Consider the following 22,629-nt stretch of genomic DNA (forward strand, 5'->3'; position numbering starts at 1 on the left):
TGGCTGCTAGGCCTTGCCAAAGTAAAGTCATTGACATTCTCTTCAACTACTCTTCAGGTACATTGGCATGTTCCGGGACTTTAATTTTACTTTCTTGTTAAGATTCTGTATGGTATTTCATGTATTTGTTTAATTAAAATCAATTGACATGCATAACTGATCTTATTTCACTTTCATCCTTCATTGTTTAGATTCTCTCCTTAGTTCCTGATTTACTAGAGGTTAAGCTCCGTTCTTTGTGTTACTTGAAGTCGATGGAAATAAAATTGGCACCACCTCAAGCACAAGGGTTATTACCCTAAATAGCGAAAAATCGCATGTTAAAGAAAGCTGCTGCCAAAGTCACGTGAAGAAGCTGACGGGTTACAAACAGAATTTGAAGCAGGTTCTGAACCACCTCCCATACCGGACGGAATAGTTAAACTCTTGCTTCAAAACTCGCCATCCGCAAAAGTTGACATCACAACAAAGTATCCGGGTGCTCTTAAGCTTGAGCAGGTAGTTATTCCAATCTAACATACATTATTCTTTTAGTTTATTGCAAGTTGTGCTACACAGTTTAGATATTTTCATTGTAGTTAATTTTGACTTTCCTTTGTTTTAGTTGATTGGTACTTTTGAAATATGCTTACTGCCCAGAGTCACTTTGGAAAACATTTTACTAGATGGAGATTGACAAACGCTTCTTCATAATATCAGTGATTTTCTTGAAGAGTATGATGTTTCCAAACTGTGTAGCGAATGTTTTGGTCTTGTCTACAGGCTCAGCCACCTTGACCGCGCTTGGGTTTTTTCCGCTCAGTGTGTCGTGGAAATAGAATTGAAGATTTGTTTCTGTTTCTTTGTTCTTCTTTTTAAAACTTTTACCCCAATTCCCTGCTTTCAAATCCAAGCTTTGAATTGGTAGTGAAAGAATAGCACTCATTATAAGCATAATCACAAGCACATTTTGCTTAGACATTTTTTATGGATTATTTGTTCCAGCAGGTTTATGGCTTTTCGTTCTCTGTTGGGTGTATATAAATAGAACATTGCTCTTGTTGAGTTAGTCAGTCGTGTTACCTTTTTTTCTAGGTGTTTGGTATTGTTTGATGGAGAATATTTTAGAAACTTGCAATTTCAAGCGAAATTCCATCTAGCGAATTCATCCCAACTTTATATTCAGCCAGCCACTTTTATTGACTTCCACCTTTTGTTGTTGACTAACCCGTGAGTTCCGCTCAATTCCCAGTTTTCATTGGTTGGTTTTTGATTCGCTATGCTTTCGTGATGTTTCTATTTGCTTTATATAGCAATGCTGAATATTTTACACACTTTATTCCCACAAAAATTTGAAATGTGGTTTAATAACAACACTACAACTAATTAGGGTGGTCCACTACGGGTGCATTTGGGGTGTGAAAAGGAAAGACACAAAATAGACAATACAACTAATTTCAAGTTTTAACAATATGAGATGAGATAATTGCATAGAAGAGATAAAAGAAACTAAACAAAAATATATAAAATAAACAAGTATTGGTATGTGATCTTTTTAGTTTGACTTTTTTCCTTTTTAAATTGATTATTTTTCTCAAATTAGTTCTATATGTTGCATTAAATTTGTACAACTAACCTTTCCAAGTTATATTAAATTACGTTTTCAGTTAAGTTTAACCATTTTCTCATATTAATTCATCTCTTGGATGCAGTCGAACAACCCAACTTTAAACTCTAATAAATATGCTTTGAAACATAACTTGGAGTGCAAGTCATAGGATGACATAATGGTAAAAAATAATAAAGTACACATAAGTGATAACTAAATATGTGATATTGTACTTGTATTAATCAAATCCACAATCACCAGAAATCCATCAGTCAAGTCTAGGTCCTAATATTATCCTTAAATTTCTTCGTATGAATGAAAAGCGACTAAGCGAGGGGTGGCTTCCTTGCCCTGGTAGCTTGCTCAAAATCATAAGCAATCTCAATCAGTTTCGGCTCAGTTCCCTTTAACCCTCCAAAACAGATTCCAAATGGCATCCCTTGCTTATCATATCCAGCTGGGACAGTGATTGCTGGATACCCTCCAATTGCCAACATTGGAGAAGCATCAGAGCCTATGGCCAACACTGCATCCAATTGATTCTTCTTTATCAAACTCTCAAACCCATCTTTTGACAATTGATCCATCATCTTCAGTGCCTCAATTTCACTTTTTCCGAATCCGCTCGTCATTTCTGAAGCAATAAATAAATCTTGCCCATATTCATTAGTCTTTTCCTGTTACAAGAAAACCATAAAACATATTCATTATGTGTATTGTCAGTATCATATAGCAAAATCCTTTGTTGTAAGTTCTTTTCATATGCTTTCCAAATGATACAAAGCATTTATGTCATATTAGTATCTTATGCATAATGCATAATAGAGATAGTTTAGATAAAATTTGAAAACATAAATGATAATATTCAAAATTATAATTTCCATGAGGTTTCTCCAGCTATTTGACCATTTAAAATTAAAAGTAAATGCATAGATACTTACTAATTTAGGGTTATTGATGTTGAATTCTATAATCTCAGCTAGAGACCTCACGGGAGAATAAGTGAGCTCCTGTAGATATTTGTTAATGGACAACTTGAATTCTGGAAGAAAGGTTATCATTTCACCATTTTGAAAAGGGTCTAGAATGATACTTAAATTTTCTACTTCCAAATTTTCCACAACTTTTGCACCTCTTTCTCTTCAATTTGCAAATAAAACAAAAGCAATCTCAGTACTGTTACTATAAAATTTGACATTCTTTTCATTTCATTGTCTATAGTGTAAATAAATAGTGTCACAGTGTGTGCTAGTGAGCAATTGGTTTGTGTTATGAATTATATTATATTGTATTTTTACCTCAACAGATTGAGATGATCCTCAAAGATGGAAATGACTTTGGATCCCTCATAAGGAATCAAAAATGGATTCCTCAAAACACCTATTTTCTTTCCTTTGAGACCTTGTTTATTGAGGAATTGCTTATAACCACCTGAAGGTATAAACTTGGCTGCTGACTTTGTAGCTTCATAATCTCTTGTGTCAAATCCAACAATTACATCAAGCACATGAACTGCATCTGAAACTGTCCTGCAAATTGGCCTGTGCAAAATAGACATACATACATTCTCACATTTAAAATTAAAGGGAAAAACTACATCAGAAGTACTCTAACTTAATTTAAAATTTTAAACAGATTCTTTATTTATTTTTTTCGTTTAAAATTGATCATTTATGTTTTAAAACGTCTAACACTAACCCGATGGTATCTTGACGAGGTGAAATTGGTATGACACCAGCCCTGCTACTGAGTCCAACAGTTGGCTTGATTCCCACTACTGAATTGTGATCAGCTGGACAGATAATGGAGCCATCAGTTTCTGTCCCTAATGAAACTGTAACCATGTTTGTTGCCACTGAAATTGCAGATCCAAAGCTAGACCCACATGGACTCTTAGACTCCACATAAGGATTCTGCAATAACATGTTACTAATCAGTAATACTATACTTAAATTAAAAATCAACCAATATCAAAGTTAGCATATCACAAATGTCATTTGTGTCACTCTGAAATTACATTCTATTTTTAAGCCGATTTTTATATACAACTTCATTAAGTTCTTCTACCTTTTTTTTTGAGAGACTTAAGTTCTTCTACTTCTTCTTTACTATACATATATATGTAGTATATCATGGACACTTCAGATAGATATTGTGTGAGTGTGTCCATTGTTGGACATCTATCAGTGTCCGACTCGGCACATGTATTTAAATTTAATTACTTTTTTTTTTAAATAATTATTGTTAGTGTGGTGTCTAGGGTTTGTATCTATATCAATACTTCATAGTACATAACTTGGTGTCATGAAATTTTTTATATCTTTTTTGTAACCATGTAATTGGGGCATACACACCAGCTTTTGTCGATGATTAAACTCTGTAGTGGATTCTCTCCACTCAACATGTTTTCATTCAGAGCGTTCAAACCCGAGACTTTATTTTAGAGATTAAGAGAGAGTGAAGTGATGAGTACTAACCAATGCAAATCCACCTCTAGCGCACCAAGTTTTTGGCATGGTGGTAGAACGAGCGCCATACCACTCTGGGAGACTAGTTTTCCCCAGAATAATGGCACCAGCATCCCTTAGCTTCGAAACCACGTGTGCATCACGTGGAACCTTTGATCCAAGCAATGCATAAGAACCTGCTGTTGTATTTAGTTTGTCAAAAGTTGCAATACTGTCTTTGATCAAAACAGGTATCCCATGAAGCAACGAACGGTCACGATCTTCTTGTCTCTCGCAATCAGCCTTGTCCGCTTGATCTCGTGCGTCAGGATTGAGTTCCAATACAGCACCAAGTATTGGATTCAGCACCTTGATTCTGTGCAAGTAAAAGTCAACGAGTTGTCTTGAAGTGAGTTTGTTTAGAGTGAAGGCATCTTGTATGTCTTCTATGGTGGATTCATCGATTGTAAAATCTGAACATTCATCTATTGCATTGATAAATGCCACTGCAAATAACATCAAAGAAATACAAACTTTGGTTCTTGTTGCCATCTTTTTATTTGTTTGTAACAAACTGAATGCTACCTTGGTGATTAGTTATTCAAATAAGATAAAATTGGGAGGGATCTCGTAATCTTCGTAAACACTAGTTTAACTACTTTATTACTAACAGTAACAGCGAATATCCTTTAAGTCTCGTCAAGTCAACTTATCGAGTAGATAACAAATATAGTAAAAAAATAATGTTATACTCCCTCGCTTATTTTTAAGTGTTGTTTGACACAGTTGTTCAAAACAAAACAAAAAAAGATTTTTGACTAGGGATTAAGCATTTATGTTTAACTGTCCTTTTAGTATCTTAAAGATATGATTTGTCAATTATAACATTTTTTAATTACTCTTATCCTTTTTAATAAAATTAGTTAATGTTATGTACTTGGAAATCTAAAGTTTGTTTTTAAACGATATGTATTTGGAAAACTAAAGTTTGTTTTTCTTAAACAATATTTTTTTTTAAAAAATAAAGTTTCTTTTTTGTTATGTAATTTGATTATTGATAATTGTTTGATATGAGAGAGAAGTATTATTTAGTTACTGGACAAAAAAATTAGTCACGCTTATATTTTATGTCCAAGTCCGCCCCTGCTTAGTACTTATGATGATTTTTTTTTAAAAGAAACTAAATTAGTCCACATAAATTGGCACCGAAGATAATGAACACAGTCGTATATCTCAAGCCAATACCACCAAGTTGGTTTAGTAACTTATGATGATTATATTGTGGGAATTTCAAATTCATGGTGAATAATGTGATGTAGATTATGATCTAAGCTTTTAGTTTACTTCTTTTGGTACTTGGAGATTCAAATCTCACCTTGTTAGATTGTTCGCGTATTTGGAGTGAACTAGAATTGTTAGATATATTTACTTTTCAAAACAGGAATGGTGACTCGAATCAATCTTTTAGTCCTTTCACCATGATTTGAATCCCACGTACTAGAGAGAGTGAAAAATCAAAAAATTGCAGTACGACTAGAGATCACTTGTAGGGATAGCTCTAGTCACCCTATGCATAAATTTTTGGAAAACTTTTGAAGACTAACCAACCAAACGAAAGAGCATTTACGAGCACTAGAAACATACACCCAACGTGTTCTTACCACCTCGGTATTTTTAGAGGAGATAAACATCTCCAATGCTTTCAGAAAGTTGGTTTGGGCATTTCATGACAACAGATCGTGTACGAAAACAACACATAACTCGTTCCAAAGTTGAACATAGCTATTAATCCCAGGCGCTTAATACTCACAATATCAAAACAATCACCATCTTCACCATGTACACGAATATTTACTTGGTACTGTTATTATATGCAACACATTTTTTATGATGTAACTAGATTAGAATCCATTCTGCAGATGCCATAGCAAAACGTCTTCCTCTACTACTCTCAAAAAATAGGGAATCGGAATAGTTAAGTCATGCATACAATGGCCAAACAAATATATTTTCAAGTTGAACATTAATAATATCAATAAAAAATAGACAGGGAAGCAGAAAACCACATGAATACCAAAACCAGCAGTTCGCCGCTATGCTTATACTGTTATACAGAAAATGAGTTGATGAAATTTTAACCGATTACGGTAACATTCAGCTACAAACATAGCCATAAATACTGAAACTGCCTAAGCTACCAACATACCTATCAAAAATGTCTTTTACCAGTTTTAGTCGTGTCTCACAATAAAGAACATGTAAGTAAAAACAAAACTTCAATGGGTAACAAAAAAATAAGTTTCAGATATTCAATGTTTCGTTCCAACTCCCTTGTCAATCTATCTGTAGGGATAAAAGTAATTGATAGCTCTTTAGTTTTCTTCGACGTGTTCCTCCTCCACTTTCTCAGCACTACATTATAAAGTCAAGAGCAACATAAGTAAGCCAAATAGACAATACAATCTAAGACATAAACAGAAACAGAAACACTGCAGCTTGCATATGAGACAGCTAACCCAATGACACTCTTGTCCTCCATAAGAGACAGCACCACTACTTAACAACCAAATCCTCACAGAGACAAGAAAAAGTACAGAAACCAATAAATGTTCAACTCAGTTTGAAGGCAGGCAGGTTATGCAAGACTCGGTAGCAGAATCCGTAGCTAAGTTTTACAACACAGGAGTTGTTAAGAAACTGTTCATAAATCTCAAAAAATTGGCATGCTAAAAATTGTTTAGTGGAAGTACATACATCACAAGTGAAAGCTACAAGCATATTGTTTTTGATATTATATAAAGTAGGATACACACAAACAAGAAAAACAAATCACTTTGGCATACAAGTTAAAAGTGAAGCAAAATTGAAAGTAAGTAAACTACCATCCCAAAGCACATCATATTGGAATGTATTAACAAACCAATTTGTTCATGAACTACAATCACTATAAAAACCTAATTATAGCCCAAAACACTACAAACAACTAACAAGAATACTCAAGAACAAATAATGAAAAATCAAAAGTCTAATACTACTATGTTGCATTCAAAACGTTATTGGTAACAAACCTTTCAGAACGACCATCATCAGATGGTGAAGATTTCCTCCAACTCCTCTCAGATCGATCTTCACCGCGCCCATTTCCAGAACCAAAACCCCTCTTTCCAAATCCTTCAACCACTGCAGTCTCCTTAATCTTCATGGTCTCAAGCTGCTCATCAATCTTCTTCCAATCCTGACCTTTCTCAGCCAAAACCTGCTCCCTTGGCCTTGCCTCACCAAACGGATTTGCACCCTTAGGCTTTGCTACATTCCCAGAAACAACACCACCATTAGTATTAGTAGCAACAGCATCCTGATTTTCATTACTCACCGGCGCTGTTCTTGGTTGCAAAACAAGCCTAGGCCTTCCACCACCACCACTGCCGTTACCAACATTCTCGTTTCTCTCACTTCCAACACTGAATTCACCTTTCTTCTTATTCCAATTATCGGAATCCGCACCACCACTAACACCAAACCCTACTTTCCTCTCCCTATCAAACCCACCACCACCAACACCACCACCGGAACCAAATCTCCGTCCCTCCGATGGCACCTTACCCGAAACCCAACTATCTGATCCATCAGCCCGCGACTGAGAATCAAAAAACCCACCTCCACCTCCACCTCTCTCCCTTCTCTCAAACCCATTCCCAACAACAGCCTTCTTCCCAGCAGCCCAATTATCAATTTCATCAGCCCTCGACGGCCCCGAATCCCGACTCGAATCTCTATCCCTACCATTCCTTCTCCCATCCTCAGAAACCCTAGAACCCGAACCAGAACCCCATCTCGAAACAGAACTCTCATCACTCCTTGTCCTGTCCCTATCACCGTAAGATCTAAACCCACCACCAATCTTAGTCCGGTCCCGTTCAAGTTCCTCAGCGGTTCGCTGACGTGGACCGGTGGGAAGATCAACCGGATCTTGAGCTGTATAAGAAGAAACAGGTTTAGCAGTGAACTCAGCCAAACTTAGGGTCTGTGCTTTCTTCTTTTTAGGTTTTGTTGCGGCGGCGACAGCGAGGGAAGGGAATTCCGCAAGTGGTTTGGTTTCAACAACGTTGTTGGTGGTGTGTTGTTGAAGAAGTTCAGCTTCGTGTTCTTCGGAATCAAGTGCCCATGCACCTGGTTTGGACCAAGCAGATACAGTAGCCGCCATGTTGTCTCTCTCTTTCTTCTTGTTGTTCTTCTTCGATCTTTTCGATTGTTTTCTTAAACACTCTCTCTCGTAGATTGCGTTTTTTGGCAGCAAAACTCTCGTAGACCCGTTATATATAACGCCATCCAATGCCCCAAATGAACGGTGCAGATTTAATCTTAGTTTAATGAGGATTGATTCTTAATTAATTAATTAATTAAAAGACGGGTCAAAACAATATTAATTAGTTATTTTTTTCAAAAGATTTTTTTTTTTATGAGCAGAGTTTGAACCATATATTATGCATTTTTCATATCAATTATTGAACTGGGCTCACGATGACTGTTACAAAGGATTTAAAAGATAGGATCTTTATGTTTTTTTATTAGATTAAAAGATAATTATTAAACAAAGAATAAATTGTGCAAATTTAAATATAATATTAAATATTAAAATATACCCCCTTCAAATATCACTTTCAAACAGCTTTCTTTTTATCTTTTTATATATAAAATTTCTGTGGTCTATATTCGGTTTTGGTTTTAAATTTTAAGCATTAGTATATTGTTAAGTGAAATTATATTTTTTTCAATCATTTTGGTACAACTTTTGTACAATTTTCTCTCCCATATTCACATTATGTTTTTATTATCTCTCTTATTTTTTTTTTCTCCATTATGTTTCACTAATAAGAAGAGAGAACATCATTACTCTATTGTTAATGTAAAACCTATTTTCTAGTCAAGTTGGCTAGTGGCAAGAGTGCACACATTTAAATGTGGAGAAGTAAAATGTTTTTGAACTCTAGTCCCTTGTTGTGGTATAGTCCAAATGGTAAACAATTTATATCTTTCAAACATGTCATTGGTATAAGTTTTTATGAACATTTATTTATTTTCATATAGATAACTAGTTACAAACTTGTGCTTCGCACGGGTTCAATAACGTATTCGATAAAAAAAAATCGAAAGAAGAGATGTTAAAACGACGGAACATTGTGATTCATCATAAAATATGTATGGGCTGATTAACTTATCACCTACCTCTAACATATGTTCTCGGCAAAATTCGAACCATTGGTCGCCTAATTATTTTTTGTAACTTGCTCTCTTTGCCGTTATCAAGCGACACTTATACCTTTTTTGAGTTTGTTTGTCGATGAGTGTGATTGTTTTCCGTCTTCCTTTTAGATATGTCATTGATATCTCATTTGAGAATTGCTAGGTATAAAACAAATTGTAGTGTTAATTAGAAGTTATATATATGTACATTTCTAAAACATTTACCAAAACATTATAAAGATTTACTGTAGGAAAAGAGCATGTTTTATTTTGTTCAAGAGATTAGAAAAACAACATTACAATTAACATGATACTAATTGAAACCAATGAAAGAACCAACAATGTGCAGATTAACGTTACATAATAGTTAGGTTTATAAAAGAGATTGCAAGTTTCATAAACTAACCAAAAGGGATTTTTGCCAATATTTACACCAGACACAATGAAAAAAAAACAAATGACATCCCAAAGTCAAGATAGTTTACGACTATAGTCCAAAGCAATACGTCAAAATAGTAGAAGTTCAAATAGTTCAACAACAAAGATCTACTTTGGAACAACTCGAATTTGTAAGTTCTTCTGTGACTTTTCGAGATCAAAGATGAGCTTACCAACTTCTTCCATCACTCGTTATATGCAGAAATTGAACCACTGCCCACCTAAGTAACTTTCATAGCTTGTTCTATCGACGGTAATGAGGTGACAGTTATATTGTCTCTGTGTCTGGTCATCATTGAGAGTGATTGTTTTGCGCTTTCCTTTTAGAATTGTTCTTGACACCTCGTTTGGGAAATGCTAAACAGGAAAATAACTACAATATTAGTCTAATGCATATTTACATAGATAAGATGTATGCGAATATAGTTACATATAATTTATAAAATAAAGGTAGCATAACTGATTTTAAACTAAAGAAAATGTAGCATGACTTCTAATTTATCTTCCTATAAAGTCTAGATAAATGCATGCATGTACATTATATGTACCCCGTTGACCAATTAACATTGTTGAAACAAATGGAAATTAAGCATCACTTTCGCATGTGCATATATAGCTAGCACCATTTGACATTGGTGTCTTCGAACATTTGGTGCAACTCTCAAAATACAATCCAAACTGGTTATGATTGAATTTAGTTTTTTTTCAAATAGTGATGCAATATGTTTCCTAACACAAATTATGCACATGAAATAAAGAATAATGCAATATGTATTTTTAATTTGTGCGTAAAAAAACTCAAAGCATGTTAGTGCATAAAAAAAGCAGACATTGACTAAGTTTATAAATTCAGCAATTGGCCTAACCTGAGACAGTTTGAAAAAATTGTTGTACGAAGTACGTTGAGAAGAAGTCGAACTCTGACTTTAGTTCTAACTGAAGCTTTGACTCTGAGCTTGAGAAGTGTTAAAGTCACGACAACAATTCAAGAAACATGTTCAAAAAACAATCAAATCGGATTGTGAAATAATAAGTTACTCTAACATTGTATTGTGAAATCATAATGCAAACTTACTAAGTCTTAAACTTTTCAACAACCGGATGATGTAGGTTGATGAGCAGCCTCGAACCTGACCAATTGTTACATATATTTGGGTTGTTATTGACTACAAAATGGAAGCAAAGAACTCAAGAAAAATAGATGGTAAATGATAAAGCTACGAAGTATTTTTCCCATAGTGTTGCATCAACTATATTCCCACTACATAAGGAAAGACATCTTTCGAGTCATCATCAAATTTATACAAAATCTTATCATCTGATGGTGAAAAAATAGAAAATAATACATTTTCTATTTAGCAATGTTTAGTTTTTTTGAATAAGAAAAAGATATGCATAGTTTGTTACGATATAAAGGTGAAATATATATATATATATATATATATATATATATATATATATATATATATATATATATATATATATATATATATATATAGGCATCTATATCTTTTTTGAAGAAAAGACATCTACAATTTTACTTTTAATTAAAATTAAAATTTTATAAAAATTGTACGCAATTGCGATATGCAAAATGGTAAAATCATAGAATTTATCTTTTTATAGTAAGTAGATTCTTAAATGCATACAAAATTCTTAAATGAATTAGGATATGCAATTGCGTCTAAATGGTAACTTAAAAAAATGCTTTGTATGTGTTCCATGATTAGAAAGTTTTGTGGAATCGTAAAAAAAATCCTTTATTTTCCTTGACCAAAAAAAGAAAAATCCTTTATTTTCTCCCTCCCTTCTAGAATAAAATCATTTCTTTAAAGAGCAACTAGGGGGTGTCTTTGATGCAAGTTTAGTTGCAAAGGAAACAGATTCCTATGTTTTAGAGAAAGTAAACAAATTCATAGTAACTGTGTGCTTTGTAATTAGGTAGAAAAAATAATTGTCATTGTTTTTTTTTTTTATTGTGACCATCCAAATAGAATTTATTTACATGAGGGAATATTTTATACTTCCTTCGATTATAATTTCAAGGACGAGATAGAATCAATTATGAGCTTGTTTGTTATAGTTTTTTGAAAGAAAAAAAATTATATTTTAAAAATTATTAAAAAAAAAAAATCTAAAAATAATTTCAAATGAGAAGTTGTTAGTTTCTCAGCAAAATTTTTATTTTAGAGGAGATAGAAAACAAGGGTCAAAAGATTGAATTAATTTCGTAATAAAAAATCTCTTCTATACAGTTGTATTCAAACTAACTAAATTAATTTAAAAAAATAAATAAAAATTTTATTACGGTAAACAAAAAAATGATTTTTTTTTTTTAAATTTTGATATATTGAAGAACTATATTGTGGCTACTTGTTACACATTCAGGTTGTTACATGTTAGGTGACCAAAATATAATTCTTGTTGTAAATAAAGTTATAAAATATTTTTTGCAAATAAGATCAAAATAATATTTTTATATTATCCAATATTGTTAATGCGTCGTCATCAACCATAATCACCATTAGGTCATCTGTATTCGCTAATGCTCTTGGAGTCTTCACACAAAAACAGAAAAACATTCTAAAAGATAGGTGACCACAATATCCAACCATCTGATCCATTGCAGAATATCAAAAGAAAATAATCTTTCACATTCAAATGGGAGACAACAAATCAATGTAATTGATCACATCCAATCAAAGAAACAAAAAGATATCTGATTATTAAATGAGAAAATATATAGAGATTGAACCATATAAACAATTGCTTAATTTCTACGGAAATATTAAAAAGAAAAGTTACACACTTACACCGACTACCCTGAACAACATAACATACAACGAGATCAGTCCAAAAATCTCAATGGTTGCAATGAGACAGCAACCCCAGTTCAATTGGAAAATGATTATGCCCTCAAATCACTATTAGTTAGCAGCACTTTGAGATGGCTCTAGAGAATTGCCGTATTCACAACAGCCTGTGAAGAATGATAAAAAAAACTATATATAGTACCATGGAGGGCTTGAATTCAAGCTCCAGCATGAAAAACAAGCAATCCCCACTGCAACGATGCACCGCATCACGACCATAGGCATGCATATTTCATTGAATTGTTGCGTATAAAATATGTTCTCTTCCATCAACCCAAAAGGAACGTCAATTTTCAAGACGATCCGAACCATTTATAACAATAAGGTGTTCATCCTCAACGCACTTTGTGGAATCTTCACTCATAAACCATGACATGGTCCCTGCACCAGAGAAGATACCGTCACTTCACGAGGTTCCATTGTTATAGAGAAATCTTACGGTTCATGAGATAGTTTATTAACGCATTGACAAACATGTGGAAGCAGATTGAGATTAGAGTAAAATATTATTCTATACCTTTCCTAGTAGATTCTTCTTGTTCTTTAGTCCCATGCAAAATTATTGTTCCCGTAAGGACGGTGATGAATCCACATATCTCAGAAGCTATGCTGCTGACATCCTGACCAGACCAATCCTGTAATGCAAATCAATGAAAGAAAACAGCCAATCTTTTCATATACCAGTGTTCAACAGATGAAAAGTTTGATACATCTCCAAAAGAATGCACGAAACATGAATTGATTGTCGTACCTTAAACATTATTGCGCTGGCAACAATAGTAAGAGTTGTGAACATCACATAATATACAGGAGTAACAATGGTTGCATCGAATGTATCCAGGGCCTGAACCATTGTTGAATAGTGAAATAAAATAAGCTCAAGATTTCTTAAAAGAATAAGGAATTATAACTTATTGATACAACATAGATGGACAACAAGAAAACTGGTATCTGTAGGAACTGATACTTATCAGTTGACAAAACATTACTGCAACTGTGTTTCTTCAGTTTGCAACATTGCTTAAACAAAGGAAAAAACTTTCGTGAGAATGCATTTTAAGCTTCCATGTATTAATTGCAACAGGTCGTGTCATGTTATCGTTATTTGGTAACCTGTTATTATTGACCCGCTCCTGAATAAAAATCATTATTGGCTTTTTATGGTGTTATTATGCAGATAGGAGGGGAAGGACTTCTCACTTGCAAGCATACACTTTATAGACAACTGAATATTATATTGATTCATGACAAACCTAATTTAAATAGATCAGCTCTTCTGCTACCGATGTAAAAACTAGAAGAGCATCCCTGTGACTGTGACTGTGTTTTCATAAGTTTCCTTCTTACAAAATAACTAAAGACACAGAAGAGGCTTTGCTTCCTGGGACCACACTAGTGTAAGAAACTATAATTCATGCATAAAAATCACGGCCGAACTTGAAAATTTGCGTCCAGTATATTAAATAAACAATAGTTTATAGTTTTAGTTATAAGCTGCACCGGATGAATTTAAAATTCTGCACTCACCTTGTTAAGGTAATTCAACTGTGTAACGACGCATATCGTGGCCACTATAACAAAAAACCAAGTCTGAGGATAAGCTATTTGATTTATTCCATCGAGGGTAAGCTTTATTGCAATTCCAATGGCCTTAATGCTCATAACCTGAATAGTTTAAAAAATCATTGATGAGCATACTAAAATACAGTTAGTGAATGCTCACATAATAATGTTGTCAAATAGAGGCTTTGGCGTAGCGGAATTTCAACAAATCATTATTGTTCCGCAATACATTATTTAGTACATAGTGTTGTCGAATAGCGGCGCTATAGCACTGTAGCATAACGGAATCCGAACAAACCGATATTTCCACAATCCACGATCGATAACACTGATATGATACTTCCTTCAAAATGATTTTTATCAGACATAATTACCGTAAGTGAGCCCATTAATGAACAGATTCCCAAGTAGACCAGCATATTTTTCTGTCCATAACGAGGTTCAAAATTTAAAATCAAGGCCAAAACTACGGAAACCGTTGCGGCAGCATAAATCATAAATTCTGTTGAAAAGGGAAAAGATAGAGAGCATTAATTAAAGACTGGATCAGAATTAAATTTAAGAGTAAACTAAAATGGGGGATGCAAGCCAACCTGGTTGAGTGGCCAATTCCCATATTTCTTGGACAGAATTTGGAGTGTGTTCTTGTGGTGCATGGATGACAATAACAATTGATCCCACAATGCAGGACAAACATCCTAACACCCCCATCTTCTGAAGCCTTTCCTTCAACAAGAAGTGGGCCAAAACCGAACTGGCAATATATACCGGATATGTTAGTTAATTTCTGCCACAAAATCTCAATATTCAACCAGAAATTTCGAATTTATTTTATTATCATGTGTACCTGACAATAATGCTGAGCGCGCCAAGAGGAGTAACTAGAACTGCTGGAGCATAAATATAAGCCACGAAATTTGCAGCTTCCCCAGTAATCACTGTTGGCAGATAGTTCAAGATCCATGTGAGTTTCATTTCAAAAATTAAAACCTACTACCCGAGAGAGAAAGAGCATTGCTATACTAACTTGTTACCATGCCAACCCACCAAAGTGGCTCTAGTAGATAGGTATAACCACCAACCCCTGCAAATTTCAAAACATAAAGCATAAGCTAGAATTTTACAAAATGTATATTTAGATTCACTTTTGGGAGAGTCAACAATGATTCCGAAGTGATTTTGGTACGTTTGGGGTTTCTTGATTAGGATTGGTTTTGAATCTAGAATTGATTCTGGCATGCTAGAATTTGTAAGTTTGTAACATTTGCCTCCAAACGTGAATTTTACATTCAAATTTATTTCAACTCACTTTCTCTTGAACATATCTAAACACAAACCATTTTACCTTAAACTCACTTTTAGCTAATATCAATTTTACGAAATCAATCAATCAAAATCTATTTTCACCACCCTAGAACCAAACACACAAAACAAACAACCCTTGTTTCCAATGAAGGTATAACTAATACATCACGTGAAAATTAGCAGAAAGAGCAAGAGTATTGATCCGCTTTTGGGAACTTCCAACCCACATTCAGACTAAAACTAAAAGTGAAACATAACATGTTTACCTTATCAAGGCATATGTCAGACTAAAATTTTCATATTAGAATTTTTTTATTTTTTTTTATTTTTTATTTTTTATATTGAGTTCTACTGTGAAGTGTAAACTTAAAACTAAATGTTTTGAGTATAATAATGTTTATCCAAAACCATGCTTAAGAACGCAAACAGATTAAGGCATTGTTTGGATAAACAAGTGAATTTGAAGCTTATAGCACTAGCATGATAAGTGCTTTTGTATCACCTATTTCTATAACAAAAGATAAGTTAAACTGTTTTCATATAAGATATAAGCTGTTTTTCATAAGCCATTTTGGAGATCTTATGAAAACAACTCAAGAACCTCTCATAAGTTGTTTTCAAAAGCTTTTCAAAACAGCCTCACAAATAAGGGTCTGTTTGGATTGGCTTATTTAAGCTTAACTTAGTGGCATAAGCACTTATGACACAATTGAAAAAACTTATGAAAACAACTTATGACATGTTGTAGATCTGATCCAAGGCCCAAAACACGTGATCATTGTTAAATTCACTCACTAAGTAGAATACCCCCACTAAATTCTAGAATTGAATCGCAAGACAATTGAAAAGTGAAAATCACAACTAACAAACAATAACAAAAAGCGTGAAAATATAAATTGAATTGAATAGATGAAAAAGGAAGTGTACCTGCACGAGTACCGCGTGAAGCAGCACGTTTAAGACCCTTCTTCTTCAAGATGAAACTAGCACCAATGAATCCACTTGAACAAACCGCAAGTATCAACCCTTTGTAATTCTCTGAAACTCCCATTGCTATATAATATCTCTTTCCCGCCAATGGAGGTGTGAATAGCGATCACAAAAAAAAGAATGGCGCAACACAGTCTTTGTTTCTTCTCTCACTGAAAGAAGCGCTTCTTCATTGACTCACAACCTCTCATTCATGACTTGCAAACCAGAAACAACACTTTATTCCTATTCTTTTTTTTTTTTTTTTTTCTTTTTTTATTAATAATAAAATATTTTTATCAAAAAACAACATATTAAATGATTATTGATAAAATAAAATAGTCCTTTGCATTTCAGAAGTTTCCGCAAATGTCCCGCCGGGTTAATTATCTGCTTTACGAGAATTCCGCCCTCAGATCGACCTCTATCTCTATCCAATATCATCATGGATTTCAATCAACACTTGTTTTTAGTTAATTAAATGTCCCTATAAATCAATATCAATCATCAGGGGATATCTACAAACCTTTGTATTTATCATATGTTTAGTTCAGTAGGGATAATGCATCTATACTCTCACCATCTCATATTATAAGCAAAAAAAAATAAAATCACACTTATTAAGAAAACTAAAATATGATAGTTTGTAACATAATTTTTTGTGTTATCTTTAAAATAAGTTTTATAGGAGGATGTAAAAACAATTTTCATTGGTAGTTGATTATAGAGAAAATGAAAAAGAGAGCAAATTAAATGCTTTTGCATTTAATTTTCCTTTGGAAAAGATAATTTTTTGAAAAAACATAATTAAATATGATAAAAGTTGATTTTTTTTTGCTTATAATTTGGAACAAAGAAAATGAGTTTTTTTGCTTCAGGGCCGTTCCTAGCGTTTAAGGGGCCTTAGGCATAGTTTGAAAAAATGGGCCCTTACATAATACATCATAACTTTTTTAGTTTCTTGTTATGATTTTACTAACGCTTCATTTTTTTTTTCTTCGCTTTTCACTATAAGATAAAAGCTTTTTTAGGCAACATCTTTAAATAAATCAAATACTCCATAGAAACCAAAACTAAACAAAATACCATAGGATTAGAGAACAGTAGCTTCTCCAAAGTAAACTGAAATTTTAGCACCTAAATAGTAGGCACTGAATTTTTGACATCTAATGATAGTAAAACCAAAAAAATAAAAGTATATCAACACGTAATCAATTAAATTTTAGACATTTGGATACAAAATTCTCCAATGCTAAACACATAACAACAATAATACTTGATAAACAAAATTAGTGTTAAATTTTTTAGAGTAATCTAAGATACAATAACTCATTTGTTATACTACAAATAAATCATTCATCTTTTCATCTTTTTATATGCTATAAGTATCAAGTTTATATTACTATATTGATATAATTAATTTATTTTGGATACTTTCAAGGCAAGATTAAGATTAATTTCTCTAGTAGATCCATTTTCAACTAAAATATAATTTGTTTTGTTATGAGAATTCTCCCAATTTTCTGGATAATAAATATCACATATATTTTTAATATTAGTAAGACACATTATTAGGAACAAAGGGCCCCAAAAAATATAAAAAAAGTTCTTGGCACATTATTAGAAACAAAGGGCCAATTTTTTTTGGGAGGGTGTATATAGAAAGCTTTTTTTCATATGCGGTATATATAGCAAATTGCATCAAAAAGGCCAAAACAATAACAGACTGCAGCCCAGCTTTTCATGTCAATTTTCGGGCCTGCCAATATTTTACTATATAAACCCCCATAAAACCAATACTTACTATACACACCCTCACCAATAAAAAAATTTTAAGGCCCCCCTACCGGCATGGGCCCTAGGCCGTCGCACTCGTGGCCTATGCCTAGGGCCGGCCCTGATATATATATATATATGCAAGGTTCGAGGTTCGAGGTTCGAACCCAACCACCACCAAAAAAAAACTTACATTATAACATCATTTTACTTATCTTCGAAGTCATATCTTGTTGCACTTAGGGGATAAAGCGTTATTTATGGATAATTTCCTTAGGAACAAAACAATATTTCTATTTTCATTTCCAGGAATAAAATTTTGATCGCATACATCTCTCTCTTCCTCTTTTTTTCTTTCTTATTTCTTTAGTTTTACAACGTTATCAACATGAGTTTACTAAGATATGCAATTCTTCTTAATCTATTTTTTAATTAAATAAATTTAAATTTTTGTATCAACGATTATAAGTTATGTGGTTACAAAATTCCATCGATTGGATTATATTATTGTGTTTATTTATTCCATATGCATTCATGAAGTATTGCATAAAGATTTATCTCATATTATAAAATTAAAGAGATATATTATGTAGTTTGTAAAAAACTTAATATTATTCTCAATGAATTCCTAAAGAATTCAAAAATGAAGTTATTGAAAAACTCAATATTATTATCTTTGAATTCCTGGAGAATTCAAAAGCGTTAATCCATAAAAGATTGATTGCATAATTGATTTTATTGTTTAAAAATTCAGTTTTATTCTCTATGAATTTCTGAAGAATTCGATAGTAATACATCTTTAAAGGATTATATAAATAACTAATTAGATCAGTTATATAAATCTTGAAGAAATTAAAAATCAATTTTTATCCTCCATGAATTTCTGAAAGTTCTTCAATATTGATACATCGTTGAAAGATCGTACAAATAATTGATTAGATATGAAATAAGTTCTTGAAGAACTTAAAAAATCAATTTTTATCATCCATGAATTCCTAAAAGAATTCAACAGTGATACATCCATAAAAGATCGCATAAAATATTGATTTGGCTGTGTATAGTTCCTCTAAAGAGCTTAAAAAAATACAACAATGATGCATATCTCAAACAGATTGCACAAGTAATTACTTTGATTGTAATTGTTATTATTATGTTACAATTAAATATTTTTGTGCAAACATAGCAAATTAATTATTTTTGAGTTACATGATTTTTTTGGTCAAGTTTCGTTTACATGGTTAATGTATCAATCCAAAAAGAATAGTTATTTATACATATGATGTGATGTCAATACAAAAGAAAAAATATATATATAAACCACGCAAGCATGTACACGTGACTGGTTTTTTTGGTAGAATGACGAAAGGAAAAAAAAATCATAAGAACAGGGTCAGGGTCAGCCTTGCGCATCAAGCCTCGACACTTCATTGGAGGAGCATGCCAAAAAATCACGCCTAATCTTGAAGAGCGCCCCAGCTTGATCAAGAAATATGTGCAATGATTGCCCTCTTGAAGTACATGTTGGAAAGAAATGTTAGGAATATGCTCCTTTAATCCAAAAATCTTCGCCGACAAAAAAGTGTATACATGCATATTAGAGTGATTTGGATCTTGAAGAAGACAGAGAACTTCTAAATATCTGTTTCACAAATAACTTGTTGAATAAATTTGTTGATTACCAACACGATAAACCCCAAATAGCTCAACAAAAAGCGCATTCCATGCCCCTCATTAGAAGAGATGTTTTAAACTACTATATTAAGTTTTAAAATGAAAAATATGTTGTGTGTGTGTGAGTGTGTGTAAGGTGAACTAAGAAACTGGAATAAAAATATTTTTGGAAACATTCATAATGCAGTTGCAAAATGCAAACTCAATCACAAAACTTGATGCCATTAAACAAAGAGATAAATGCAAATGGTTACACTGATACTTTGATGCAACAAGAGAAGCTAGCAAAGATTGATTTATAAAAGGCTCTGAATATGGAAGAAGTTTTGCGAATGGGATAGAAACACTATTTTATTTTCAATAAAACTGCTCAAATTATGCAAGATTATAAGAAGATAGTTTCACTAAATATTAAAGACAGAGTCATCACTGATCCAGAATAGATTAAAAGTCATATGGTTTCTCATTTTACAACTCTTTTCACAAGAGAAGAAATAAAAAGTATTGTTTCCTCAATGAACAAAGAAGTTGCACCAGGGCCTTATGGTTTTGAAGTTTTTTTCTTTCAAGCATGCTTGGAGATAATCAAGGAAGATGTTTATATGATGTGCTTGAATATTTTTTTATCAAATTGGATCCTGCCTAACATGAACGCAAACAGTGTAGTTCTGATGCCAAAGATTCCAAATGAAGATACAATTAGCCAATTCAAACCAGTAGCCATGGATGATTTCAAATTCAAGATTCTTTTAAAAAAATCCTGGAGATAGTTTAGCTCTTATACTACCAGACATCATATCTAAAGAGCAAAGATGATTTATCAATGGAAGGATAATCAAGGATTGCATATGTCCCAACTGAGAAGCCATTAGCTTGTTACACAACAAGTATTTTGGAGGCAATCTTGCTATCAGTATAGATATTGCTAAACCTTTTGAATCTATAAATTGGAGTTTTTTCTTAATTAAAGTGTTAATGATTATTTAGTAAATTTTGAATAGAATGAATATTCCAATGGATCTTCAAATTACTTTCCTAAATTTGATGAATCACATTTACCTCATAGCTATCCCACCTTGAGCAAAAAGAAGATGCCTAAGTTTCACAGTTTAGAGAATGAATCACGAGAAGATTCCCACTGATGAGAATCTTGCAGAGAAGGGATGCAGTTTTCCTTCAATGTGTAACTTATGCTTCAAGCAACAAGAAAATGCATCTCATCTATTCCTTAATAGTCCCTTTGCCACTGCTATTTAGAAATAGTTACAATTTATCATCAATCAAATTATCAACCTCTCATTTATCTTATATATCTTTGATGTTTGTAATAGAAGTTGGAATCAAGGTTTTAAAAAACGGTCTGTTACGGAGAAAAAGGCCGCAACAAAAAGGTATAGGTAGCGGACATTACCGTTTTTCACCGTTTTTACAGAGTGAACAAAAATCACGACAAAACGTCGTTACAGCTGCGACGAAACACCGTTACGGCCGCAAAAAAAAAAGGCCGTTCATGACAATAGACATAGAATCTGGATATTTTTTCAATTGAGATAGATGAAAATCATATTTTTAGTACATATTTGATCATAAATTACATAAGTTATCTCCTTATCTAATTTAGAATTCCAAATCTTTCCCTAGTTTAAGTTATTTAAGTTGATAATATTATTTAAGAGTTGTGCAATGTTGTGATTAATTCACACCGCGACAACCGCACTCTGTATCGTAACACCCGTAATGGCCGAAATTGCAAAATCCTATATGTGACCGCGACCGTGACCGTTACCGTTATTTAGAACCTTGGTTGGAATCCTCAATGTAAATTGGTAATCTACTCAGCAATTGTCAACATTTTCAACAATATTTGATTCACAAGGAATAATTGTAGATTCAAAAATATAAAACCAAATATGCATTTTTCCCTAGCAATGATATCTGCAAATTTTCATTTGGCTGGAAATCTTACAAAGGAAGTAACATAGCCCTCCGTATATGACTATTTGGTGCTAAGAGCTTTACTCATCATCCGAAAGCACCAAGAATTATAGAAGTGATATAGCATCCACCTTTCCTTATCAAGACAAAGTGTAATACAGATGGCTCGGCTTTGGAAAATCCTATGAATTATGCATATGGAGGCCTTTTTAGAAACGGTCAAGGAGAAAACAGGGGATTTTTTTTGTCAACTTAGACATCTTAGATGCTTTTTTCCCCTGAGCTTATGGAATATGAATCTAAAGTAGCTATATTGGCTTTTAAGTCACCTCACATAATACCTATTACGTGTTCGCGGTGCCGTTTGATTTGGTTTTGAGGTTAAACATCATCTGAACCGTAAGATAAATAAGTAGGCGGTTTGGTTTAGTTTTGTTGACTTTTAAAATATAATCTGATCCAAACCAAACCAATGCGGTTTGGATTTGATCGATTGTTGTGGTTTTTTTAGACAATATTTTATTTTTGTTTTCAACGTTAAAATCAAATTAAAAAGCTAAAACACAACAATCTTCAACAATGTTTTAAATTTCATACAACATTACAATTTTAATTCTATCTAACAATGTTCTAAACTTTGTGGATAAAAAGTAATCATATTTTGTAAGAAATTCAAAAGACTAAAATTTTAATAATTCTCTGAGAGTGCAAGTAGCACATAAATACATTTTTGATAGAAAAAGCAAAGAAGAAACTTAACAGGAGAAAATAATATTTCATTATTAAAGTTCACATTGAATTTATATGAGTATTGGTCTAG

The 22,629-nt window shown here is 32.8% G+C and overlaps 3 protein-coding genes across 3 annotated transcripts; all 3 read right to left on the reverse strand.

Moving 5' to 3' along the window:
* Nucleotides 1–1,739: 1,739 nt before the first annotated feature.
* LOC25492807 (probable amidase At4g34880) lies at nt 1,740–4,661 on the reverse strand. Its single transcript, XM_013601047.3, has 5 exons — nt 4,066–4,661; nt 3,287–3,501; nt 2,887–3,129; nt 2,530–2,728; nt 1,740–2,265 (listed from the first exon to the last, which is right to left on the reverse strand). Exons 1-5 carry the CDS (start codon nt 4,585–4,587, stop codon nt 1,915–1,917), a joined length of 1,530 nt encoding a protein of 509 aa, XP_013456501.1. The 5' UTR covers nt 4,588–4,661; the 3' UTR covers nt 1,740–1,914.
* Nucleotides 4,662–6,078: 1,417 nt separating this feature from the next.
* LOC25492808 (eukaryotic translation initiation factor 4B3) lies at nt 6,079–8,339 on the reverse strand. Its single transcript, XM_013601048.3, has 2 exons — nt 7,104–8,339; nt 6,079–6,447 (listed from the first exon to the last, which is right to left on the reverse strand). The coding sequence occupies exons 1-2, from the start codon at nt 8,237–8,239 to the stop codon at nt 6,408–6,410; spliced, it is 1,176 nt and encodes a 391-aa protein (XP_013456502.1). The 5' UTR covers nt 8,240–8,339; the 3' UTR covers nt 6,079–6,407.
* A 4,040-nt stretch (nt 8,340–12,379) lies between these two features.
* Nucleotides 12,380–16,675, reverse strand: LOC25492809 (probable magnesium transporter NIPA6). Its single transcript, XM_013601049.3, has 9 exons — nt 16,386–16,675; nt 15,181–15,237; nt 15,001–15,091; nt 14,747–14,907; nt 14,528–14,655; nt 14,118–14,255; nt 13,342–13,434; nt 13,108–13,225; nt 12,380–12,971 (listed from the first exon to the last, which is right to left on the reverse strand). Exons 1-9 carry the CDS (start codon nt 16,507–16,509, stop codon nt 12,877–12,879), a joined length of 1,005 nt encoding a protein of 334 aa, XP_013456503.1. The 5' UTR covers nt 16,510–16,675; the 3' UTR covers nt 12,380–12,876.
* Nucleotides 16,676–22,629: the final 5,954 nt, after the last annotated feature.

The sequence above is a fragment of the Medicago truncatula genome, chromosome 4 (assembly GCF_003473485.1).
Source record: "Medicago truncatula cultivar Jemalong A17 chromosome 4, MtrunA17r5.0-ANR, whole genome shotgun sequence".
Lineage (NCBI taxonomy): Eukaryota > Viridiplantae > Streptophyta > Magnoliopsida > Fabales > Fabaceae > Medicago > Medicago truncatula.